General features: G+C 43.9%; 3 protein-coding genes across 5 annotated transcripts; 1 reads left to right on the top strand and 2 right to left on the bottom strand.

The window, feature by feature from the left end:
- The first annotated feature begins 529 nt into the window (after positions 1–529).
- Positions 530–4,428, top strand: nxt2 (nuclear transport factor 2-like export factor 2). The gene is made up of 4 exons (XM_024405175.2): positions 530–738; positions 2,583–2,669; positions 2,791–2,935; positions 3,345–4,428. The coding sequence occupies exons 1-4, from the start codon at positions 724–726 to the stop codon at positions 3,527–3,529; spliced, it is 432 nt and encodes a 143-aa protein (XP_024260943.1). The 5' UTR covers positions 530–723; the 3' UTR covers positions 3,530–4,428.
- Positions 3,737–23,276, bottom strand: LOC112236577 (long-chain-fatty-acid--CoA ligase 4). 3 transcript variants are annotated; one of them, XM_024405171.1, is made up of 14 exons: positions 23,174–23,276; positions 20,731–21,229; positions 19,827–20,004; positions 19,058–19,167; positions 18,056–18,194; positions 16,394–16,544; positions 10,975–11,098; positions 10,798–10,869; positions 9,654–9,793; positions 9,259–9,431; positions 8,761–9,024; positions 8,494–8,608; positions 8,154–8,311; positions 3,737–5,157 (listed from the first exon to the last, which is right to left on the bottom strand). In XM_024405171.1, exons 2-14 carry the CDS (start codon positions 21,082–21,084, stop codon positions 5,000–5,002), a joined length of 2,136 nt encoding a protein of 711 aa, XP_024260939.1. In that variant the 5' UTR covers positions 21,085–21,229; positions 23,174–23,276; the 3' UTR covers positions 3,737–4,999. The 3 variants fall into 3 exon arrangements, with proteins under 3 accessions (XP_024260939.1, XP_024260941.1, XP_024260942.1); XM_024405173.2 differs by lacking the exon at positions 23,174–23,276 and adding an exon at positions 21,575–21,898; XM_024405174.2 differs by lacking the exon at positions 23,174–23,276 and adding an exon at positions 21,602–21,898.
- A 247-nt stretch (positions 23,277–23,523) lies between these two features.
- On the bottom strand, positions 23,524–25,107 carry pin4 (protein (peptidylprolyl cis/trans isomerase) NIMA-interacting, 4 (parvulin)). Its single transcript, XM_024405177.2, has 4 exons — positions 24,942–25,107; positions 24,696–24,769; positions 24,457–24,576; positions 23,524–24,018 (listed from the first exon to the last, which is right to left on the bottom strand). The coding sequence occupies exons 1-4, from the start codon at positions 24,997–24,999 to the stop codon at positions 23,860–23,862; spliced, it is 411 nt and encodes a 136-aa protein (XP_024260945.1). The 5' UTR covers positions 25,000–25,107; the 3' UTR covers positions 23,524–23,859.
- Between the last annotated feature and the right edge of the window lie 2,278 nt (positions 25,108–27,385).

Raw genomic sequence — 27,385 nt, 5'->3', positions numbered from 1 at the left:
TCCTTGATCCAGGAAAAAAGGCTTGATCTTTGGCCAAGGAAGTGGGATGCTAGCAGTAAGGGGGGGAATTATATTGCGTGCACCAATCAGTAAAGGAAGAAGTGGGGAATATGGGAAGTAGGAGAGAGGAAGTTGGGTGTAGTAGATTACGGTTTGGCACGCAGATTCGAAAGCTATGTTGTGGATGATAGGGAGACATGAAATAGGTCTGTGTGATGAGTGGAGCATGTGAACTGTATGAAGTAGATAGGGAGAGATTGTGTGAAAGGGTTAGAACAGCTGCACAGGGTTTGGGTGGTGTAGTGGAGGGAGGGAAGTGGATTTCAGGGCTCTATTTCACTTTCTTAGAGGAACTGGACTAATGAAGAGAATTTAATGAAGGTAGGCTGTGTCTGGCCTCACACTCCAATACTGTAGGGGGCGCTGGATACACTTTGGGCGCGATCTTCCAACCCAATCCCAAAGAAGAAGAAGAACCTCCCCCCAGCAAACGTTAAATTAAAGTAACGTTAATCGCAAATAACTTTTATTTTGAAGAAACATTATCTATGACCAGCGGAAGTAATTTACATCACACGCTCGTCGACAAAAAAAATAATAATTTTGAGTCACACATTTTCATCGTGCTTTTGAATTTGAATGCTGTGGTATTTTGATATTCCTCAAATGTAGAAATTGCCTGTCCGTTTGACGACGAGGAAAGACAACAAAAAGTCTTCAGCGATGGCTGCAACAGTTGTAAGTTTATCTTCTAGCTATCTAACTACAATAAGCTAACCTCATGTGTTCTTTATTGTAGTTACGTTTTTAGTTGTTGGGTTATATAACGTTATTTGTAGACGCCTAGCTACACTACAAACCCTACATGTGAACAGCGGTGTACTGTTCACAAAAGCCACCGGGGCCACCAATGCAGCCAACGAGATTGGACAGTGAAGCTGGGTTTGAACCAATGATTTATATATACACCATTGGTTAGAACCAGCAACACTGTCAGTTATGATATACTTTATTGTCCCTGAGGGGTAATTTGACTTGGATAATAGTGTTGCTGCTTCCACATAAATTCATAGAATCAGTTGACACAGCGTACACCCCCCTCCCTCCCCGCACAACAGTTAATACATTCATGCCAGGCAAGGCTGCAGTTTCACGTGGTGAAGACGTACAGGCACTGGAAGTGCTACCTCACTACCTACAGGCCTTCATCTTGATGAACTGCTACCTCACTACCTACAGGCCTTCATCATGGTGAACTGCTACCCACCTACCTACAGGCCTTCATCATGGTGAACTGCTACCCACCTACCCTACAGGCCTTCATCATGGTGAACTGCTACCTCACTACCTACAGGCCTTCATCGTGGTGAACTGCTACCTCACTACCTACCCTTCATCAGGCTGCTTACCTATCATCATGGTGAACTGCTACCTACAGGCCATCCTGCTACCTACCTACAGGCCTTCATCATGGTGAACTGCTACCCACCTACCTACAGGCCTTCATCGTGGTGGTGAACTGCTACCTCACTACCTACAGGCCTTCATCGTGGTGAACTGCCACCCACCTACCTACAGGCCTTCATCGTGGTGAACTGCCACCCACCTACCTACAGGCCTTCATCGTGGTGAACTGCCACCCACCTACCTACAGGCCTTCATCGTGGTGAACTGCCACCCACCTACCTACAGGCCTTCATCGTGGTGAACTGCCACCCACCTACCTACAGGCCTCATCGTGGTGAACTGCCACCCACCTACCTACAGGCCTTCATCGTGGTGAACTGCCACCCACCTACCTACAGGCCTTCATCGTGGTGAACTGCCACCCACCTACCTACAGGCCTTCATCGTGGTGAACTGAACTGCCACCCACCTACCTACAGGCCTTCATCGTGGTGAACTGGGCCTTCATCGAACTGCCACCCACCTACCTACAGGCCTTCATCGTGGTGAACTGCCACCCACCTACCTACAGGCCTTCATCGTGGTGAATTGACACCCACCTACCTACAGGCCTTCATCGTGGTGAACTGACACCCACCTACCTACAGGCCTTCATCGTGGTGAACTGACACCCACCTACCTACAGGCCTTCATCGTGGTGAACTGACACCCACCTACCTACAGGCCTTCATCGTGGTGAACTGACAGCCTTACAGCGCAAGCACACGATTACCACCTGTGCCATTTTAATTAGACCTGAGGACGACTCGTCTCCCTGTAACTTAACCATCAAGTGATTTCAAAATTCAGCGGAGAGTCAATCAATTTGTGGGCCAAAAAAAGTCCCATTGTAACTTCTATACTGTCTATCTGACATTTAGACATTCAAGAGTGGCCTGGAGTGTTATTTACCTAAACCCCCCCATCCCGGACAGATTCAATGGGCTCACTGGCTGAATTTTGCCCTTGTAACACAGCGGCAGGATCGCTGTGGTCTGACTCAGATTCCATTGAAGTAAATTATTTCTGAAATGTTATTCTGACTATTCCCCCCCCCAAAAAAAATGTAAGGCACATCTATGTTGACCAAGTTGTCAATGGCTGTCATTCAATCACACCTCTTGTCCCTTCTCTAGGATTTCAGGACCCACGTTGACGCGTCATGCAGGTATTCAGAGGAGTTCACCAACATATATTATGACTGCATGGACAAGAAAAGAAGGGTAGGCACTGAACCATACTGGTTACACAGGTCCAAACACCTCCCTTGGTATCCCTACTTTGGAAAACACTGAGTTCCTTAATCTGTAGATGGCCAACTCCCTACTGTTGATCTTTCCCCAGAACTTGATGCGGCTCTACCTGGACAAAGCGACCCTGGTTTGGAACGGGAATGCTGTGTCAGGGCAGGCTGCCCTTGGAGACTTCTTTGAGTCACTTCCCTCCAGCGAGTTCAGTATCCAGACTCTGGACTGTCAGCCAGTACATGGTGATTCTTTCCCACAATTATCATTTTCAAAACTGGGATTTTTTCAGTTTCAATGTAAACAATGATTGACTCATATTGCACATTCAATTAAAACATGGGGGAGAAATAGACCCAAAATATTAAGTCAATTATATTGTTGACACTAAACAGCATGCACTTTTCTATAGGTTATCCTCATTTAGAAATGCTTCTGACTCAGCCACCATTTGGCAATTAACCTGTAATCCTGTTTTTTGATGGTAAAAATTCACCTTGCTGCCTAAAAATGTATAATACAGACATTTGCAACCCAAAATATACAGTCCAACTTTTGCTTCCTTCCACCATCCTGATCACACAATAAACAGAATGTGATCAGGTTTGTGGAAAGAGGCCAACACCATTTTCCCATCCTTATATTCCCATACAGAGCAGGCAACCCAGGGCCAGACCACGCTGCTGGTGGTGACGGCAGGACAGGTGAAGTTTGACGGTCAGAAGCAGCGCTACTTCAATCAGAACTTCCTCCTCACAGCCCAGGCCTCACCCACCAGTGACCAGCCTGTCTGGAAGATCGCCAGTGACTGTTTCCGCTTCCAGGACTGGAGTAGCTGAGGGCTGCTTTCAGGGTCATTAATTTGGGCTCACAGTAGCAAAACAAATTGCAACAGGGTACAATGACAACCCTGCTTTAAGATTTCTTTAAAAGTATACCAGTTATGTACTGTTTTATAGTTGGTAAATCTGCTACAGCCCACTTTCTTCAAAGTTACTGTGTGTGTTAATAAATGTACTTTTATTACAAAAGACAAGGCAAAGTAGTCCAATACAAAACATTTTTATTCAATGTCCTTTAAAGCATGTGATCCCCAGAACTGAAGTAACCATTTTTCACACAGTAGTTGGAGAAAGAAATGGACTCTTAAATGTTAGACATTTGTTATAACAAGGATACTAATATTTTCATAACATTGCTTTGAGTATTCAGGTAAAAACAGAAAGCCCATGCAGTCTATCCTCCTAGCCAAGTATCAAATTTCCTGAGTGACGTTTGGTGCAACAAAAGCAAAATAATACAAAATTGAATAAACCGAATTGTTAGTCAATGCTTATTTTAGTCTTAGCCATCCATTGCTTTAGAAAAGCCAAGGTATATTTTAACATACTTCTAAATAAATAACCAAATTTAACAGACGCAGGGAAAGGCACAGTAAATGTCGATACTGCTATCTTACCATTAGAGGGCAGCAGAACTCAACTACATAACATGAGGAATCAAGTATTTACAGAACACACTGCGAGAAATACAGACATTCAAAAATACATCCGTTACAAAACGGGTAGAGAGTTTAGGCTGGAATGGCAGGTAAGCGTTGACTGGAATGTTTCCCTTTCCTCAATGCTCCATTTGTTTGTTGGTGAAAGTAGGACTTTTCTATAAACATACATTTCTATAAATGCTGGATCAGCTTCAAGTTTGATTTCCAAATAAATAATTTACCATCTACAGTTCACTCTTTCTAATGACAACAATTGAGGGCAGAACTGGACGTGCTTGAGTGCAATGTTTTTTTTACAAGTACATTATTAGCACAAATAAATTGTCCAATAGGGATATTCTTCACACACACTAACAGTAGCCTGGGTATCAAACAGTTTGTTGAACAACACTACAGCCGAATCCCAAATTACACCCTATTCCCTTGAGTGCTCTACTTTTGGTCAGAAGCAGTAGGGAATAGGGTGCCACAAGATGACAAAGTCAGCTGAAGCAGAAACGTGACTGGCACCGACTGAGGCTACATAAACTAACAGCATACTGTTGGTGACTTTGGCTTAGGTTAGGAGTAGCCAACCCTGCTCCTGAACAGCTACACAGTGTGGATGCATGCTTTTGTTCAAGCCCTACTCAAAACACCAAATTGGCTGCTTGTAACCAAGACCTTGATTAGCTGAAGTCAAATGAGTTACAGCAGGGCTGAGCGAAAGCCTGCACCTTTCAAGGCCTGGAACCCTACTCCCAATATAGTGCACTACTTTTGACCAGAGGTCTATGGGCATTAGGTGAAGTTCTAGGTCATTACATTATGGTCTCCCATACATCCTCTCTATGTGTTGGAGATAGTGGTTCTTTAACTCTTTTCTCTTCAGCTTGAAGGCATCAGTCACCAGTCCTGTCTCAGGGGTCCAGGGCTCTGGGCTGAGGTGGACCTTGACTGGGATCTCAAACCTCTGGAGTTTAACTAGAAGGGAGAAGGAAGGTGAGATTAGATTAGAGTAAAGAGAGTGGAAGGTCATGACAAAATCTTTGTTCCATTTATTTTTTTGTTGACATTTTTGAAGTTTGCATAGAAATTTGTTGCAAAAATTGCCATGATGCATTTCTCTTGAACATCACACCTATATAAACACTTGTTGAAAAAAAAAAAAGTGGTTAAAGTGTTAGAATTATTCTATTATTAGGCAAATTGCCATTCATAAAGTGGCAACATCCTGGGTAGAGCCCCCACCAAACCTAGCAGTCAAACAGTGAAATGGTACCAATTGTTTTTCAACCCTTAATTTTTCCCAAAGGGGATTTCAGAAACACTTCAGGGCTGTGTTGTGTTTCCACAGTTATCGAAACGTCACACCTGGGTAACGCTCTCTCGGACAAGGTCATCAAAATTCACTTCAGTTCCATAACATTTCAACAGTCTTAAGCCCAAGTGGCTTCCCTGCAAGTAGTATTTAAAGAGAAAATTAAATGTAACGACTATATTCTTTATGATGGCCACATTAGCATTTTACAGGCTACTATATTGCCAAGTCACCATGTCCTAGAGAGATTCAGTTCTCAAAATGTCCTCCCAGGGTAAGCCTACACAAAACACAGCCCTTGTTTTAACTGATTCTAAAATCCCCTTATGGGAAGAAAAAAAAAAAGTGGAAAAACAATTGGAACCATTTCCGTTTGACCGCTAGGTTTTATGGGTATTATGACTCATACTGTGGTACTTGATGCCCTGCCAACCTATCTTTCTTTAACATCTCAGGGACCCTGAAAAAACCCAGTTTGGATAGAATGCAAGAATGGACTAATATTTGCCATATTCTAAATACAGTAATTCTCATGTGCCTACTTACACCGTGGCGATAACTTGGCCTAGCTGGTCTGAAACAATTTGATGGTGAAATTGCAATGTGAAGCAATTCAGGCATTCTTGAAAGTCAAGAAACACATCGTTGAATAAATGGATTTCTCAAGCAGTAGGCATTTAGAATGAAATTAGTTGTGCTTTAAACAATCATTTATGATGATGGAGGACACTTTCATGAGCATGGCCTTATTTCTGTTACAGCATATTGGATGACTCATTCAAATTCCATTCACCCAGTGCCATGTAACAGTGATAGGTTTAGGCTACTACATGATACTCTTATTTTCCTTATAACCACCCTGCACACAGGTCAAGAGAAATTTGAGGCAACAGACAGTGACATTCAATATCACATTGCACACGCTTGCCTGCATCTGATATAGGATGTAATTATTAGTCCAGCAGTTGCAAACAAGAGTTATTGGACAAATTCAGGTCATGTTTCTCCCCGTTTTGCTTCCTTTTATGAAAAGTCTTAATATAAAATCGGCGGAATGAATACACCCTTGATCACTCAAATGCAGTTCACTTTCATAGCAGGCACGTTGTATTCCTTCTATGCGCTCTCCTCCTTCTACCCCTTCACTTGACTTCAATGCACAGCAGCTGTGAAAAAAAACTTTCCAAGCCAAACCGCTGCACACAACCTACATCGTTGTCACCATAGTATTGTTGACAACGTGCATGTTGCTTAAGTGGAGTTGGAGGCACCCTTTCCTCTGGTCAAAAAAAAGTATCTCAATGCAGTGATTGGGGGCATTGCCCTGTGTAGTGTGCAGTCTTTCGGATGGGACTTTAACCGGGTGTCCTGCCTCTCTGTGGTCACTAAAGATGGCATTTATCGTAAGAGGAGTAGGGGTGTTAACCCTGCTGTCCTGACTGAATTCCCAATCTGGCCCTCATACCATCACGGTCATCTAATCTTCCCCAGTTTACAATTGGCTCATTCATCCCCTTCCTCTCCCCTGTAACTATTCCCCAGGTAATTGCTGTTAATGAGAATGTGTTCAGTCAACTTACCTGGTAAAATTAAAAAAATTGCTAAAGTAACATCATAGTCAGCTAATAGAACTAACACATTAGTAAATCCACTACAATCATGCAGTAACGTTAGTGTATAGTCAGTAAGCGGTTACACCGGGGGCAATAGATTGGTATTACTAAAAGCCTTACCTCGACTTGGAAGAGTTCCAGTGTTGTGTTCGTTAGTCATAGACAGCTAGCTAACATATCATCCCCTCTGTCTGAGCAGGGTGTTTCAGTAGGCTAAACTAGCTAGCTGCATTTGCTAGCTAAGTGGAAGAAGCTTATGCTTTCAGTATTTCATTCTCTGATCCTTTGATTGGGTGGACAACATGTCAGTTCATGCTGCCAGTGCTCTGATAGGCTGGAGGACATCCTTCGGAAGTTGTCATAATGTGTAAGTCTATGGAATGGGGAGAGAACCATGAGACTCCTAGGTTTTGTATTGAAGTCAATGTACCCAGAGGAGGACGGAAGCTAGCTGTCCTCCAGCTAAACCATGGTGCTACCCTACAGAGCACTGTTGATGCTACTTGTATACCTTCAAATGTGTATTTATGTGTATTTTAAATCAATTGTTTGGTGACGTGATTATATTTAGTATAGTTTTATCTAAAAAGGGTAACGTTAAATGTTTTACAATTTTCATTTTTATGCAATTCACTGAGGATGGTTCCCCCCTTCCTCCTCTGAGCAGCCTCAAATGGCATACGTTCAATAATATCTGGCCATCATAATTTATTAGAAAAACGGTTTATTTCTCGCAATAAAACTAGTTCGACAATAGAAAAATCTGCCTGTAAAACATAAATGTATTAGTTCTTTAGAAAATGTATCCTACGTTTTCTATTTACATTATATGCCGCAATCATTTTTTGAAATTGTCGCATGAACCTGGGTCGATGGAAACCTGCCCAGTGAGATGAAATCAATCCAATGGACATCAGGGTTGTATTCACTAGACCAAACGTAAGAAAACAGACTGAAAACTTTCCCAATAAGAAACCCTTGTTTATGTTGCCAAACGTTTTCCTACGTACGGTACGCTCTAATGAATAGGACCCAGGGGTTCTTACTTGAAGTGGCCACCTCTTTGATCTCCTTCAGCACCACCTCCTCCATGGCAGGGTGGGTGCACACCTCCTCCCAGCTCCCTTTCACTCCCCTCTGTCTAGCCAGCTCAGTCAACATCTTCTGGTTGGGTACCACAACACTGATCACATAGTTCTGCTCACTGCAGGGGTTAGAGGTAAGAATGGATCCAATGTCAGAGTTCATGGGTTAGAAGCACCCATATAGGCTGGGATAACTGAAGTTACATGTTGCCAGTAAGCACAGATCTAAGACCAGTTCACACTCTGCAAATGGAAACCTCTACCACTAGGGGCTGAGAGATAAAACTGGGCTAGGGCTCACCTGTTAGCGTAAGCACAGATGTTGTCGATGAGGGAGCAGTTCTTCAGAGCAGCTTCTACTTTCCCCAGAGAGACGTATTCCCCAGCCTGGAGCTTCACTAGGTCCTTCTTACGATCTAACGAGCAATAACACACGCCACAATGCAAGATAGCAAGATATTGCTTTAAATTCATTTACACACTAGATTAGAATGTATATGCCTATGATGGACAACGAGAAAATCCTCCAACACACACCCGTTCCACGATACACACATACGTTACACACCCACTATCTGCAGACATCCGTCAGGGTGGATCTCTCCTATGTCTCCTGTACAGAACCACCTCTGACCCTTCTCATCCACAAAGTAGTCCTGGCAGTTACTCTCGTTCCTATAGTAACCCATAGTGATGTTAGGCCCTCCAATCAGAATCTCCCCTCGGGGGTGAGGTTTGTCCTGATTGGTGTAGCCTCCCTCCAGCCAGTCCCTGAGTCGGACCTCACAGCAGATGACAGGAGCGCCAACTCTACCCGTGCTGTTATCTGCCACTGGACAGGGGGAATAGAGGAAGCACAACCTTTAGTTATTCAGGTAAAGCAAAGGCTTTCCAACCTACCCGCCCTCCTCACTCCAGACCCCCCCAGGGCACCGAAGACGTGGATGTTGATTAAGGAAGCCCCCTGCACCTCTCTGATTCAGAGGGGTTGGGTTAAATGCGGAAGACACATTTCAGTTGAATACATCCAGTTGGACAACTGACTAGGTATCCCTCTTTCCCTTACCCTCGGTGATGGTGCCAGCTCCACAGGTTTCAGTCAGTCCGTACCCCTGGCCCACAGGACAGCAGAAACATATGTTCATAAACCTCTGTGTGGCGGAGGAAAGCGGAGCCCCTCCAGACAACATCAGCCTCACCCTGCCGCCCAGCAACCTGCGCACCTTACTGAACAGCAGCCTAGACACACACAGAACTGTGAACACACACTAAAACCCTAATTTAAATGACTTTGTTTAATGTACGATTCCCTACTGGATACATGTGTTGTTATTCTAGGTGATTTACACTGAATCATTTAACATGTGAATAATAATAATTCTCTGGTTTAATGGGATCGTCAGAAAACACATTTTCCTACTACTAGATATCACATGTTAGCGAGGTATAAAGAGTTGTTACACATTGCAGAGAGGAGCATCGTAACCCCTCTTGACCTGCTCCAGTTTGTAGTTGTATCCCAGGTTGAACAGCGTCCTCTGAATGCAACTCATCTCCCCAACCTTCCTCATCACATTCTTATTGATGTGGTCCAGAATTTCCTGTTCAAACAAATAAATGGTACAGTAGACCACAGAGCAATACATGTCTTACCGGTGCAGAAGACCAGACAGATGTGTTGTGTGATAGAAAAAAAATGACAAGATTGTTATAATACAGTTTATGCATCAAATTAGGGTTGATGAGTACCCTCAAATCTGTGTCTGTGGTTTGAGTTGGGCCTGTGGGCCTGTGGGATTTGAGCTGACAATTGATTGACTGGGTGATAAAACCTACAGCTGGCATTCCAGACAGGATGTGGAGTGGTTGTAACTGGGATAGAGAGGAGTAGAAGAAAGGCCACAATGGTTCTTAGACATTCTGGCATCTGGGAAATTAGGCCAGGGGTTAAGATGGGGGCGGCAGGGTAGCCTAGTGGTTAGAGCGTTGGACTAGTAACCGGAAGGTTGCAAGTTCAAATCACCGAGCTGACAAGGTACAAATCTGTCATTCTGCCCCTGAACAGGCAGTTAACCCACTGTTCCTAGGCCGTCATTGAAAATAAGAATTTGTTCTTAACCAACTTGCCTAGTTAAATAAAAGGTAAAATAAAAAGATAACACCAAGTGCAGATAAAGACAGGATGAGCCCCTTGATCAGCATGACTAAGCATTTTAGTAATCTAGTATGTTTTTTTCATTCATTTTTTTCATTATTAGTTAGGCTTTCAGTCTCTCAACCAGCTTCACGAGGTAAGTCACCTGGAATCCATTTCAATTAACAGGTGTGCCCTGTTAAAGGTTCCTTTGTGTAATTTCTTTCCTTCTTAATGCGTTTGAGCCAATCAGTTGTGTTGTGCCAAGGTCGGCGTGGTATACAGAAGATGGTATTTTACCAAATAGGGCTAAGTCCATATTATAGCAAGAACAGCTCAGATAAGCAAAGAGAAGACTTTTAGGCTGACGGTTTCATTATTGCAATAATTAAATCGATATTAAATAAAGATGATTGTTCAAAAGAAACGACCAAGTCTCTCAGTACTGAATTTCCACGACAGTTGTCTTACCGGTACAGCAGCCATTAGAGTTGGTTTCAGCACAGAACTGTCTCCTCTACTTCCTCTCTTTATCTTAGTGGACTGGAGAGGGAGAGGAGAAGAGAGGGCATCAACGTAGGACTGGATGAAGAGGCCTTAGTTATCTTCAGTGTCAGTATGCAGACAGAATGAACAAGTGTTCATTACCTGGTCAGAGAGTGTCTGAGGGGAGGAGTAACCGATGGGACAGCCATATGCCATGCAAGAGATTTCTGCTGTCATTTCCAAAACATGGGCCAGAGGCAGGTAGGCTATGTAGGTGTCTTTAGGCCTGAGAGAGAGAACATGGTTAGCATTAGGGTCAGAGGTTTAAGGGCAGGTATGCTATTTAGACAGAGTATTTTGGACAGAGAACAGATACATTATAATACTGCATGGGGTCAGGGGTTAGAGTAAGGTTTTTAGAATAATAGTGAAGACATCAAAACTATGAAATTGCATATGGAATCATGTAGTAACCAACATTTTTTTTTTTGAAACAAAGCAAAATATTTTATATTTGAGATTCTTGAAAGTAGCCACCATTTGCCTTGACAGCTTTGCACACTTGGCATTCTCTCAACCAGCTTCACGAGGTAAGTCACCTGGAATCCATTTCAATTAACAGATGTGCCTTATTAAAAGTTCCTTTGTGTAATTTCTTTCCTTCTTAATGCGTTTGAGCCAATCAGTTGTGTTGTGACAAGGTCGGCGTGGTATACAGAAGATGGTATTTTACCAAATAGGGCTAAGTCCATATTATAGCAAGAACAGCTCAGATAAGCAAAGAGAAACAACATTCCATCATTACTTTAAAGACGAAGGTCAGTCAATCTGGAACATTTCAAGAACTTTGAAAGTTTCTTAAAGTGGAGTTGCAAAAACCATCAAGAGCTATGATGAAACTGGCTCTCATGAGGAACACCACAGGAAAGGAAGACCCAGAGTCACCTCTGCTGCAGAGGATAACTTCATTAGAGTTAACTGCAATCCCAAATAAATGCTCCAGAGTTCAAGTAACAGGCACATCAACATCAACTGTTCAGAGGAGACTGCGTGAAATCAGGCCTTCATGGTTGAATTGCTGCAAAGAAACCACTACTAAAGGACACCAATAAGAAGAGATTTGCTTGGGCCAAGAATCACGAACAATGAACATTAGAACGGTGGAAATCTGTCCTTTGTTCTGTTGAGTCCAAATTTTAGATTTTTGGTACCAAATCCTGTTTCTTTGTGAGACGCAGAGTAGGTGAACGGATGATCTCCGCATGTGTAGTTCCCACCGTGAAGCATGGAGGAGGAGGTGCGATGGTGCTTTGCTGGTGAGATAGTTGGTGATTTATTTAGAATTCAACACACACTTAACCATCATGGCTACCACAACATTCTGCAGCAATATACCATACCATCAGGTTAGCCCTTAGTGGGACTAGGGCTGGGCGTATACCGTTTTTTTTGCGATATACCGGTATTGATGCACGGACCGGTTTGGGGATTTACTTTACCTTTATAAATCGGTATTTGAATGTTTGGCATGTTAAAATGTGATGCGCAATGTGTCAAGTCCATTTTATAGTTTACTTTGCTACTTGAGTCATCTCTCTCCACTCGCTCTATGCCCCTAGTCACGCCCCCTAACTCAAGGAGCGCATTTGAGGTTCCTCAACCAAGCGACACTTGCATTCACTCTGCATGGTCAATGCAGCATATTTTACTTATTTATTTCACCTTTATTTAACCAGGTAGGCTAGTTGAGAACAAGTTCTCATTTACAACTGCGACCTGGCCTAGAAAATGCAAAGCAGTGCAACACAGAGTTACACATGGAATAAACAAACAGTCAATAATACAGTAGAAAAAAAGTGTATAATATATATGGATATAATATATATGGATATAATATATATTGCCCTACCTCCCTTAACTTACCTCATTTGCACACACTGTGTGTGTGTATATATATATATATATATATATACACACACACACACATACAGTGTGTGCAAATGAGGTAAGTTAAGGGAGGTAGGGCAATAAAATAGGCCAGGTAATTACGATATAGCAATTAAACACTGGTGTGAGAGATGTGCAAGTAGAGATACTGGGGTGCAAAGGAGCAAAATAAATATATACAGTATGGGGATGAGGTAGTTGGATGGACTATGTACAGTCGTGGCCAAAAGTTGAGAATGACAAATATTAACTTCCAAAGTTAGCCGTTTCAGTGTCTTTAGATATTTTTGTCAGAATAGAATACTGAAGTATAATTACAAGCATTTCATAAGTGTCAAAGGCTTTTATTGACAATTACATGAAGTTGATGCAAAGAGTCAATATTTGCAGTGATGACCCTTCTTTTTCAAGACCTCTGCAATCTGCCCTGGCATGCTGTCAATTAACTTCTGGGCCACATCCTGACTGATGGCAGCCAATTCTTGCATAATCAATGCTTGGAGTTGGTCAGAATTTGTGGGGTTTTGTTTCTCCACCCGCCTCTTGAGAATTGACCACAAGTTCTCAATGGGATTAAGGTCTGGGGAGTTTCCTGGCCATGGACCCAAAATATCAATGTTTTGTTCCCCGAGCCACTTAGTTATCACTTTTGCCTTATGTCAAGGTGCTCCCTCATGCTGGAAAAGGCATTGTTTGTCACCAAACTGTTCCTGGATGGTCGGGAGAAGTTGCTCTCGGAGGATGTGTTGATACCATTCTTTATTCATGGCTGTGTTCTTGACAAAATTGTGAGTGAGCCCACTCCCTTGGCTGAGAAGCAACCCCACACATGAATGGTCTCAGGATGCTTTACTGTTGGCATGACACAGGACTGATGGTAGCTCTCACCTTGTCTTCTCCGGACAAGCTTTTTTCCAGATGCCCCAAACAATCAGAAAAGGGATTCATCAGAGAAAATGACTTTACCCCAGTCCTCAGCAGTCCAATCCCTGTACCTTTTGCAGAATATCAGTCTGTCCCTGATGTTTTTCCTGGAGAGAAGTGGCTTCTTTGCTGCCCTTCTTGACACCAGGCCATCCTCCAAAAGTCTTCGCCTCACTGTGCGTGCAGATGGACTCACACCTGCCTGCTGCCATTCCTGAGCAAGCTCTGTACTGGTGGTGCCCCGATCCCGCAGCTGAATCAACTTTAGGAGACGGTCCTGGCGCTTGCTGGACTTTCTTGGGGGCCCTGAAGCCTTCTTCACAACAATTGAACAGCTCTCCTTGAAGTTCTTGATGATCCGATAAATGGTTGATTTAGGTGCAATCTTACTGGCAGCAATATCCTTGCCTGTGAAGCCCTTTCTGTGCAAAGCAATGATGAGAGCACATGTTTTCTTGCAGGTAACAGTGATTGACAGAGGAAGAACAATGATTTCAAGCACCACCCTCCTTTTAAAGCTTCCAGTCTGTTTTTTGAACTCAATCAGCATGACAGAGTGATCTCCAGCTTGGTCCTCATCAACACTCACACCTGTGTTAACGAGAGAGTCACTGACATGATGTCAACTGGTCCTTTTGTGGCAGGGCTGAAATGCAGTGGAAATGTTTTTTGGGGGATTCAGTTAATTTGCATGGCAAAGAGGGACTTCAGAACATTCTGGAGTATATGCAAATTGCCATCATACAAACTGTGGCAGCAGACTTTGAACATTAATATGTGTGTGATTCTCAAGCAAGCTGGTGCTTGAAGCTAGTGAGGGAAATGGGAATCTCCAGCTTCAGCGATTTTTGCAGTTCGTTCCAGTCATTGGCAGCAGAGAACTGGAAGGAAAGGTGGCCAAAGGAGGAATTGGCTTTGGGGGTGACTAGTGAAATATACCTGCTGTAGCGCGTGCTACAGGTGGGTGCTGCTATGGTGACCAGCGAGCTGAGATAAGGGGGGACTTTACCCAGCAGGGTCTTGTAGATGACCTGGAGCCAGTCGGTTTGGCGACGAGTATGAAGCAATGGCCAGCCAACGAGAGCGTACAGGTCGCAGTGGTGGGTAGTTTATGGGGCTTTGGTGACAAAACGGATGGCACTGTGATAGACTGCATCCAATTTATTGAGTAGGGTATTGGAGGCTATTTTGTAAATGACATCGCCGGAATCGAGGATCAATAGGATTGTCAGTTTCACAAGGGTTTTCTTTTGGTAGCTTGAGTGAAGGACGCTTTGTTGCAAAATAGGAAGCCGATTCTAGATTTAATTTTGGATTGGAGATGCTTAATGTGGGTCTGAAAGGAGAGTTTACAGTCTAACCAGACACCTAGGTATTTGTAGTTGTCCACATATTCTAGGTCAGAACTGTAGTGATGATGCTGGACGGGAAGGCGTGGGCAGCGATCGGTTGAAGAGCATGCATTTAGTTTTACTTGCATTTAAGAGCAGTTGGAGGCCACAGAAGGAGAGTTGTATGGCATTGAAGCTCATCTGGAGGTTAGTTAGCACAGTGTCCAAAGAAGGGCCAGAAGTATACAGAATGTACTGCAGCGCCAGCTGTGCCACCAGAGACTCTGGGTTCGCGCCAAGGCTCTGTCGTAACTGGCCGTGACCGGGAGGTCCGTGGGGCTACGCACAATTGGCCTAGCGTCGTCCGGGTTAGGGAGGGTTTGGCCGGTAGTGAAATCCTTGTCTCATCGCGCACCAGCGACTCCTGTGGCGGGCCGGGCGCAGGGCGCGCTAACCAAGGTTGCCAGGTGCACGGTGTTTCCTCCGACACATTGGTGCGGCTGGCTTCCGGGTTGGATGGCGCTGTGTTAAGAAGCAGTACGGCTTGGTTGGGTTGTGTATCGGAGGATGCATGACTTTCAACCTTCGTCTCTCCTGAGCCCATACGGGATTTTTAGTGATGAGACAAGATAGTAGCTACTAAACAATTGGATACCACGAAATTGGGGAGAAAAAAGGGCACCTAGGTATTTGTAGTTGTCCACATATATATATTTTTTTTAATATTGAAAAAAATGTTGTCGTCTGCGTAGAGGTGGATCAGAGAATCACAAGCAGCAAAAGCGACATCATTGATGTATACAGAGAAGAGAGTCGGCCTGAGAATTTAACCCTGTGGCACCCCCATAGACACCGCCAGAGGTCCGGACAACAGGGCCTGGGAGGCTCACAGGGATATTGGTATCCACAGTACTCCACCAATTAAATATTTTCAAATCAATACTTCTTGTATTCCCCCCATAAGTGCAGTGTAATTTTAAAAACTGCAAAGTTCTCTGCCTCATGAAAAAAATGTGTAGAATTGCAGGATATTAGCTTTAAAGCTGCAACACAATATCTCTGTCCCATGACAAAATCTATAGAATGAGAGGAAATACGCTTGAAAACGGCAAAATGTTCTCTCCAATTCCAAGAGGCGCACCTTAAATATGTTCCTTCGGCCATGCACTGCCGATATCGTGGTAAAACTCCTTGTATGCTATTGTTTCATCTCACTTGAGTTGTGTTGTGATTATGAGGGGGTCCCTGATAAATATGCTATCAAAAAAGTTTGAGAACCCCCGAGTTATGGGTATGGGTTAAGGGGGTGCCTCGGGAGGCAGGGAGGGAGAGAGCCTATTCTCCCCCATGTAAAACTACTAAACCCAACTGTCACTCACCCCAGGCCAGGGATGCGTTCACACTGTCCGGTCATTCCAGCGGTGAGGTTGCTGTGGATGACCATGACTCCTTTGGGTCTGCCTGTAGAACCACTGGTGTACATCACTACAGCCAGGTCTGATGGCTGAGGACTCACCACCGGCCTAGCCACTGTAACAGAGACATTGGTTGGTTTAACAGGTCTCACTTCACTGTAACAGACTGCCATTGGTTCAACAGTTCTTACACACCCGATTTGGCCAATTAAGATATTGATAATTGGACGTCCTGACAGGCCGCCCCCAGGTTGTATGGGTAGGTAACAACATCCCCACCCCACTGATCCTCAACACTGGGGCCCCACAAGGGTGTGTTCTGAGCCCTCTCCTGTACTCCCTGTTCACCCATGACTGCGTTGGCCATGCACACCCCCAACTCAATCATCAAGCTTGATTACCAACAACGACGAGACGGCCTACAGGGAGGAGGTGAGTGCTCTCGGAGTGTGGTGTCAGGAAAATAACCTCACACGCAACGTCAACAAAACAAAGTAGATGATTGTGGACTTCAGGAAACAGCAGAGGGAGCACCCGCCTATCCACATCCACGGGACAGTAGTGGAGAGGGTATAAAGTTCCTCTGCGTACACATCACAGACAAACTGAATTGGTCCACCCACACAGACAGAGTGGTGAAGAAGGTGCAACAGCGCCTCTTCAACCTCAGGAGGCTGAAGAAATTTGGCTCATCACCAAAAGCACACAAACTTTTACAGATGCACAATCGAGAGCATCCTGTCGGGCTGTATCACCGCCTGGTACGGCAACTGCTCCGCCCACAACCGTAAGGCTCTCCAGAGGGTAGTAAGGTCTGCACACCGCATCACCGGGGGAAAACTACCTGCCCCCCAGGACACCTACACCACCCGATGTCACAGGAAGGCCATAAAGATCATCAAGGACAACAACCACCCGAGCCACTGCCTGTTCACCCTGCTATCATCCAGAAGGCGAGGTCAGTACAGGTGCATCAAAGCAGGGACCGAGAGACTGAAAAACAGCTTCTATCTCAAGGCCATCAGACTGTTAAACAGCCACCACTAACATTGAGGGGCTGCTGCCATACATGTTAAAAATGTATCACTAGTCACTTTAAACAATGACACTTAATATAATGTTTACATACCCTACATTACTCATCTCATATGTATATTCTGTACTCTATACCATCTACTGCATATTGCCATCTTTATGTAATGTATCACTAGCCACTTTAAACAATGACACTTAATATAATGTTTACATACCATACATTACTCATCTCATATGTATATACTGTACTCGATACCATCTAAGGCATCTTGCCTATGCCGTTCTGTACCATCACTCATTCATATATCTTTATGTACATATTCTTCATTCCTTTACACCTGTGTGTATAAGGTAGCTATTGTGAAATTGTTAGGTTAGATTACTCGTTGGGTATTACTGCATTGTCAGAACTAGAAGCACAAGCATTTCGCTACACTCGCATTAACATCTGCTAACCATGTGTATGTGACAAATAAATTTGATAATTAGTTGAATCAAGTGTTTTAGTGCTGGTATGGACCAAAACCATGCTCTAACATTACTTGTGTAATTTTCATAGCGTTTCTCATGCAGTACTCTGGTGTTACTCACAGTTGTCAGGCTGTGACCCCAGCTCCTGTACTGATGCCATGCTGTGGATGGCGAGACCAGGCGGGTATCCCTCTGTACTGACCCTCCTCTGGTCTACAGAGATGATGTGTTTCAGCTTGGGGATCTGAGAGAGAACACCCTATGAAGAATAGAGGGGGGAGAAAAGTTCAATTAGCTAGTAGAAATGCATCCCTGTCCGTGACCCCACTCTCCAAGGGCGTCTCTGGGAAAGTTTGGATATGCAAAAAAAAAAAAACAACTATTTCCAATTCAGACACGAGACTTAGCTACGGTTGGCAAATAGTCTCAGACAATTGCAACACGTGAAAGACTGAAAATTGAAGCTAGTTGGCACATGCGTTTACTACGGAGTGTACAAACATTTGGAACACTTTCCTAATGTTGAGTTGCATCCTCCCCTTTGCCCTCAGAACAGCCTCAATTCGTCAGGGCATGGACTCTACAACGTGTCGAAAGCGTTCCGCAGGGATGCTGCCCCATGTTGACTCCAATGCTTCCCACAGTTGTGTCAAGTTGGCTGGATGTCCTTTGGGTGGTGGACCATTCTTGACACACACGAGAAACTGTTGTGTGGAAAAACCCAGCAGCGTTGCAGTTCTTTACACAAACTGGTGCGCCTGGCACCTACTACCATACCGGTTTCAAAGGCACTTACATCTTTTGTCTTGCCCATTCACCCTTTGAATGGCACATACACAATCCATGTCTCAATTGTCTCAAGGCTTAAAAATCATTTTTTAACCGGTCTCCTCCCCTTCATCTACACTGATTGAAGTGGATTTAACAAGCGACATCAATAAGGGATCATAGCTTTCACCTGGATTCACCTGTTCAGTCTATGTCATGGAAAAAACATGTTTTGTAAACTCAGTGTATATTCTGTCCATTCGGTCAAACCCTCAACTCTGCTGCACTACCATGTTTCAACTCAACTGAGCCATTCTAGGGTTCTATGTTCTAGGTCAGGTGATTCCAGCTCACCTTCAGTTTGGTCTCCAGTAGTTCTGTGCTGGTGATGAGGTGTGTGACTCCTGTCTCGTTCAGTCCAAACGCCACCGCCTCCTCTCCCAGTGTCGCATAGAACGTCACCACTGTGTAAACACAGAGCAATGTCAATGCACTTTGTGTTAGGGTCATTTTCTACCTCTTATTCTTGCACAATACTTCCCAGACTGATTGGGAATAAGGCACATTCTTGAATTATGTACATCCTAATTCTGTTAATTGGGTACATGACAGGGTACTGAACGGGCCGGGGTACTGAACTGGCCGGGGTACTGAACTGGCCGGGGTACTGAACTGGCCGGGGTACTGAACTGGACGGGGTACATGACGGGGTACAGGGTACATGACGGGGTACATGACGGGGTACATGACGGGGTACATGACGGGGTACATGACGGGGTACGAACGCATTTGTTATGTGCTGACCTGAACAAAATGTATTCCAATGTTAGTGTACAAAAGGCATTCTAATCTAATACAATTTACCTCTATTTAAAGATATCTTTATATGTTATCGATATCCCAACACCAGGCCAACATGACTATGATTAATCAAACTTTCTGGAAAGAAAAGCCCTGTTGTTGTTTAGTTGGCTACATCTAATCATGTTGAGCTTTCCATCTCCTCCCAGAACACACCCTATTCCTTATGTAGTGCACTACTTTAGGTATAAATAAAGTAGTGCACTACGTAGGTAGGGAATAGAGTGCCATTTGGGAAGAAGCCCCAGGGTACAGTACTCACATGGGAAGTTGTATCTGAAGCAGGCCTGAGCAGAGATCATCCACTCAGCTCTCGTCTCACAGAAGATGGCAACCATACTCTTAGACTGCTGGCCCAGTGCTGCCAACCCGCTGCCCATGTAACTCACTACAGAGTCTACCTGCTGGTAGGACAGCCAGCAGTACTCCCCCAGAATCAGCTGCAAGAGAGGAGACTGTCACCTGTTAGTCGATTTGAATTTTTGTAATTTGGCGCTCTTCTCCTATTTGAATAGAGGAAGAGTGTGCTTCCTTGTTAATTTTGGGTCAGCTAGAGCTGGGTGAAGATAATGTGGCGAAGAGAGACAGCTTTACGGAGACATATGCAGCTTCATTTGAACTGAGCACAACAATAGGCATTTGTGGCACTGTGCAGCACTGCCGGGCGCGTGGCATTAAAACGTGCGTAGCATTAACGCCTCGTTCGGGGCGACAGCGTAGCCTGGTGGTTAGAGCATTGGACTAGTAACCGGAAGGTTGCAAGTTCAAACCCCCGAGCTGACAAGGTACAAATCTGTCGTTCTGCCCCTGAACAGGCAGTTAACCCACTGTTCCTAGGCCGTCATTGAAAATAAGAATTTGTTCTTAACTGACTTGCCTAGTTAAATAAAGGTAAAATAAAAATAAAAAAGTTCAAATGCTAGTCGGAACTAAGAAACTGACATTTCTAACTGGTTGTAGTTATACACGTGCCAGGTTCAACCAGTTAGCACATCGAAACGTTTCAGAGTTCAGATGAGCACGTAAACGCGGCATTACGACAGGCGTATGTAGCATTACGACAGGCGTATGTAGCATTACGACCTTTACATTTTAGTCATTTAGCAGATGCTCTTATCCAGAGCAACTTACAGGAGCCCTATAACAGGCGTATTCATGTAGGTTACCTTCTTAAAGACCTTTCCGCTGGGCTGGGGCTCATTCTCCTCACTCAGTACCTCTCTTGTCCCTAGACAGTCAGAGTCCCCAAAGCGCTGTACGGCTTGCTGGAACAGTTTGTCCAGCGTGTCTTTCCCAGGGAAGTCTTCCGTGGCCAAGCTCTGGAAGCGGTCTACACAGCGGTACGGCCCCTCGGTGCGCCCGGAGGTGGAGCGAGCCTTGACCCGCGTGGCCCGGGTTCTCTTCTCCCCAGCCCCGGTGAAGTAGTACCAGGGCAAGAAGGAAAGGAGGGAGTACAGCCACACCACGAGGTGGAGGGGGAGGAGGAGCAAGGAGTGGAGCTCTGATTGGTGGAGACCCATATTGGATTGGGGGGGGGGTTTAAATGTCAGGTAAAACCCGAGAGGAGATGAGCCTTATCGATGCCAAGGATCCAGAGACAAGTAGGGGCTTATTTTAGGCTGATGCCGTCTGGTTTTAAGTCCACTCAATCCAAACAGAGTAAGCCTATTGTTGGAACACAAAATAAAAAGGTATTAATATCTATGAGAAAATGGTAAGTGAAAACAGACAGAGTGATGGTCAGGTTGGATCTATCAATAACATCATTAGGTTAGGATTCTCTCGTCTACCTGTTCTAGACCACTTGTTAATTTGACAAGAGGGTTTCTATACCGAATGGTAGTTTAGAGTACAGTATGTCACATGCCTGAGGCATCATTAACAAGGGAATGGATTCCCAGTCAACCTCATATTTTCCCTGAACCCCTTACTCTAACCCTAACTCTTAAGCCTAAAATAGCCTTTTTACAAGTGAGCACTAGCTAAATGTCTCAATTTTGGTTGACTTACGGTTTTGCGCTGACTTTTGGTACTCACAAGTACGGTCAAATGTGTATAGACACACGGCACCTCTCTCCCAGTGCTGGCCTCTTGCTCCCTAGGTTAGCCTTCCTATGTGAGGACAGGGTGCAGCCAGAGTGTGGAAATGAACTTTGCCTTCACTCCTCCGATGCCTGAATTACCTCTCCCTGTGAACAACTACCAACCCCGTCTACTGTGCTCTGGGTCCTCATATAGGCTACTCAGGCTGTGTCTTAATAACTAGCTTCCTTTCCTTGGGTCCTCTCCACGATCACGGATCTGGCAGAGTAGGGCAGGAAAGGTGGTAGCAAAGTTGTGGGAACACACCCAGTATACTCTCCTGAAGGACATGAGGAGAAGAAGCCACGACAGTGTTGAGACCCAGCCCCAGTAGCCAGTTGACTCACTGACCAATGTCCACAGTTCAGCCAACTGAAGATGGAGACAGCCACAACCAATGATATCTTCCCAGCTCACCCCATGATGAGCTGATCAGGGTCAGAGTACTAGGGTACTCCTGGTCACGCTGACTGCTCTTTAAGCCATCATAACTGGCTTAAACATCAAACCTGGATAGCATCCTTTGATTGGACTACACACTGACAAGTGGACCGGAGAGACACAGAGCGGAAGTCACCGTGTTGTTGCCATACACAGAAGGCATGATCTAAATGTGGACAAGATTATTTTCTTTCATTTTATGAATCCAGACTAGGCATGAGACTAGGCGATCTATTTATATGGCTCGTGATTATATCATGTGACGCATCCATCATACAGCAGGCAACGGGGGTATAATTTGTGTAACGTTCGAACAGGAATCTGTTCCAAAAACTTAAGAACAATTTTGCCAACAAACAACGCATACACAGTAGCATGATCAATTGACCTAACTAGCTGCCGAATAGGCATCAAATCACCGCGTAGCTTATTCTTAATGTTTGTCCATAGTCTACCAGAGTGAGGACAGACATTTTTCAGGAATAAACGTGGCGAGTGAAAAATGTAATTAAAATAAGCCCACTCCCTACCCGGTATCTTATTCTGCTACTCTACAACTTTGTGTGCGTTGTTTGATGGCAACCTTATGTTTATGGAACAGTTTCCTGTTGGAACGTTCCACAAATTATACCCACCCACAAACATAATTTTGTTTCCACCTGATTGCAGTCAAATTTGCACATCAACAGAGAACACAACTTTGCTCTACACCCAGGTGCAATTCAACGCTGCTTACTGCGAGTAGGCCAGGCTGTTGGTAAACCGATAACACTTTAAAACGACTGAAAGTGACACTGCTTAGTGTTCCTCAAATGTCCCAATTTGACAGACAGCCCAGAGGGCCACGCGCATTACAATAACAAGTTTCAGTTCACTGACGTTACACGTAAACATATTTTGATCTTCAAAATAGACATTCTACGTGCTTTCATTTTAGCAGTCGACTGTTAGAGATGAATGCAGATATTTATATTAGCCATTTAAATTAGCCTCAATTATCTACATACGGATTACATTGTTGATAAGATTACAGCAACCAGCTAGCAATTGACACCCATTTACCTGGCACGCTTACAACATTCTTACCTTCAGCAGCCAAACCCGATCAGTCGATCCCTCTTGCCGGAACGAATTGACCGAAAGTTACCTTTTGTGAACTCCGCCAGAAAGGGAACCCGGAAACAATACGTCATCTGATTCCATATTTCTGGGCCAATGAGCTGTCGAAGCGGGATTCCTACTTTTAGGTTCATTATAGAATGTATCTAACTTTAGGTCATTCAATTACTTGGGATGTAAGTGGTATACCGTTGATTGCATGATTGAAAAGCAAGGTAATATCAAACATTAATTGTATCATGCTTGTTCTGAAAGCAGTGGACAACTTTGTATCCGAAGTATGTTTCTGCAACAAACTCAATGGGCATTCATTCACATACATTTGACAATGTTTGTTTAATTGACCACCAGTGTAAAAAAATTACACCACTTTTTATTAGCTACAGACAGGAGTACATACATCTTAATAGCCTGTGTCTCTTTACAGAGCATTTAATTTTTAGCTTTTGTTGTGCCATTACCAGGACATGAAAAACATTATGGAAGAAAAAAATAATCAAAAATGTTTTTGATTGTGCCATCTCCTCTGAGAGAAAGCAGAGTGTCCCAATGTCAACATGAAGAGTAGTGGATATTTCCTTCGGGTCATTCTTCTTCTTCGATGGGGTTTAATGGCGGTTGTTAATGGGTCATTACCGCCACCAGCCTTCGGGTCATTTCTTCCCTTCCACCATGATGATGTGGTAACCAAACTTGGTCTTGACGGGGGGGTCTGTGTAAATGGGTTTGTCCATGGTGCTGTTGGGTAGGGCGAAGGCAGCGTCCTGGAAGGGTCCGGTCATAGACCCTCTTATCATCCAGCCCAGATCACCCTGTCACCACCAGGATAACACTACAGTCAATATTGCCACAGTCACACAAGGCTAAAACGGGTGTATTCATAAGTCAGACACTGTTGCAAAATGTTTTGCAATGGAAACGATTCACTCCAAAATGGGAAATTCGGTTCTATTGGACAGATTCGGGTAGGTCTCTCCCATTTCATTGCTTTTACGTCTGTCTTGTTCCCAGAGTAAATGGTTTCCGTTGCAAAAAGTTTTGCAACAGACCAAAATGTTCCAACAGTCTGTGACAAACGAATATTCCCCCCAGTTCTCTCACCCTAACAACAATATTGAAAAACTAGACAGCAAGACAGAGGATGCCATCCAGTGGACCTTTTAGGTACTAGCAGACAGCGCCCTATACCTATACATGATAAACCAATAGGTTCATGTATGTTAGTTGGTGCATGGGAACTGCTCTCTTACCCCTTGTCTGGCTTTGTCTTCACTGTACTGTGAGGCCACTTCACTGAAGCGAACCCCAGCCTTCAGTTTCTCCATCGCCTCCATACATTTACCATGTTTTTCACACAGGATATGTCTGACCTGGGGAATAAGTTAAAACAGTAGTCAGTCAATTTAGCTAGCTGTCTATACTTACATAAGAACACATACAGTGTAGCTAGAATGTAGCATTGCATAGAGTAACTAACATAGCTATCCACCTTAACAGAAGTGCCTCCTTTAATCGTCTTCTCTTCCTTTTTTTCTTTGTCACCACCCCCCGCAGCAGCTCCACCTGAATGATAACATTCAACATAATAACATGACTTACATGGAGATAACTAACGTTTCCTAGCTGCTAACTAACTGCCACTGAACTGCACACAGGATGTGTATTTCAGTTGGCTAGCTAGTTAGCATGTTCTCAATCCAACATGCTTTGTCGATTTAATGAAGAATAAACAGACCTTTCCCTCCCTTGCCACCTTTCCCTGCCTCCTTGCCACCTTTCCCCTTAGGTGGCATTCTTGAAAATACCCTTAACTGAAAATGAATTGGACAACAGGAAAGAGATCTTCCAGCTAGCCAGCTACCACAAGGCAAGCTTGTCTTTTTCTTCGGTGGGGATTATCGGCGGTTGATATCCAACGATATGGAGCATTACCGCCACCTACTGTACTGGAGTGTGGGCCAGAGACACGGATATGCTAACTTCTACCTGCCAGCCCGGTTGCTCTTAAAAAATATACAATATTTTAGACTATATCTAATGACGGAAAGTCTGCTCAATCCAAGATTACAACCAAATGACAACAGCATTAACACAAACATAGAGGAGGTAGGTGGCAGTGGGAGGAGGTAGGGATCTGGTCTGTCTGCCTGATATATAGGATCAAAACTTGTGGAGGAATACAAATAGCATAAATAGGAATGTGTGCTTCAGTGGGTCTCTCTGGGTGGGAGACTGTTCGATGATTAATGTGATGTAGATGTTGAGCAGCTTCACTGCAAGTTTTAATAATCAATATATATATATATATATATTTTTTTTACAAATAAGGAAAACAAGCGTGTTCTACTCAATATACTCTGTAAACTAATTTCCTGTATCCCCTTCTCCCTCATACCAGATCTCTGATACTGCCCACACTGTAGAAATACATGCTCCACGGTCTCTCTTTCCTGGCAACAATCACACTTTCCTGTTGGATGCATTCCTATCACATTTAAGGTCTTATTCAACCTGATGTGTTCCATCCTTAATATAGTAAAAAATAGCCTCCTCTCTTCTGTCCCTTCCTGCCGTCCTCCCCGACTTTCCTCTGTACTTGAAATAAATGCCTGCCCTTAGTATCTCTATTCCACTGCTCCTGCCATCTCTGCACCATCAGTGTCTATATCAGGCTTTTTGCCTCTGCCTTGCTCATTGAAACTACCACATCAACATCCCCACTACTAAGTGCTTGTTTAGCCAGTACATCAACTGCCTCATTCCCCTCCACCCCAACATGGGCTGGGACCCAAGTAAATCGTATCTGTAACCCATCTGTCTAATACTGCCATGGGTTTGTAACACCTCATAATGCAGGTCTCTGCTACATGACCTAAAGGACTGGAGACTCATCAACACTGCACATGAATCAGATCAAATAACTACTCTGTCTGGCTTGACTTCCTCCACCCACTGCAAGGCCAACAGTATGGCCATCAGCTCCCCTGTATATACAGCCAGATGATCTGTAATATGTTTCCTGACTGCCACCCCACATTCCTGCACTACAGATGCTGACCCAGTACATCCTTGGATCTTTTGAACCATCTGTGTAAATGGCCACAAAATCCTGATACACAGTATCCAGACGTCTATTAACAAATCAGATGGATCAACACCCTCCCTATCTTTCTGTAGTCTCTCCAATACTTCTAGATCAACTACAGGAGGCGGGAGTAGCCATGGTGGATTTACAGGAATATCTACCGTTGGACTAAACTCCCTTCCATAGTGGGAGTTTAGTGCCATCTCCTTCGCCTGGGTATTACCCACCCACCCAAAGCTTGCGTTTTGTCTTCACTCATGTTCCCAGCATGCCGGCAAAATTCCTTTCGCAGGATGAGACCCAATGTCCCTGTAGGTTGACCCAATAATTCTTTGCATATGATATTTTGCGCACATATTTCACATTTTGACTGTATGTCAGCTACTGTTGCCTGAAGGTATGGTGACTCTGAGACTAAACAGTCTCACACAAAAACACTCAAAAAAACACCAAGAAGATGGAGGCAAAATGAACATCAACTATATACATACAAATAGAAGATGAAAGGAATGTGAATAAGGCACACAACCCAACTGAACCAAACATCACCAATCAATAACACAGATAGGAGTAAAAGATCCAGTCAGAAACAAAAAGAAAATTCTTACTGTGAAGAAGCAATGAGCATGTAGTATGCCCACACATCCAGAAACTATCAGCTAAACCTTAGTCCTGATTCTTTAACATTTCAACAGATAATGTTACTTGAGTTATATTACCACATTTAGCTTTGTGATTCACAATCATTCCTTCATCAAATTTACTAACTCCTGCAGTTTCTAACACCCAAATAGTTTAACAATTAACTGTAGTGTTTCCCACATCTATCCCACTATCTCCATAGCTGTAGAAACATTCATATTTACTTTTTACAATAGTAAACTTATCATTATGAGGAGGACAATTCAATTCAGTTCTTATGTCATATATTGCACATTCATGTTCTCCCAACACATTTGTATTTAATTCACTTCTGCCTTTAATGTTACCTAATGCCAACCTGCATTCTGTTACACAAAGGAATGTAGTATTTTCTCTGAATACATTGAACATTTAACACATTCTTCAAATTATGCAAGTTCAGGTACTATTAA

The sequence above is a fragment of the Oncorhynchus tshawytscha genome, linkage group LG21 (assembly GCF_018296145.1).
Source record: "Oncorhynchus tshawytscha isolate Ot180627B linkage group LG21, Otsh_v2.0, whole genome shotgun sequence".
Classification (NCBI taxonomy): domain Eukaryota; kingdom Metazoa; phylum Chordata; class Actinopteri; order Salmoniformes; family Salmonidae; genus Oncorhynchus; species Oncorhynchus tshawytscha.
This window is presented reverse-complemented; position numbering and strand designations above follow the sequence as displayed.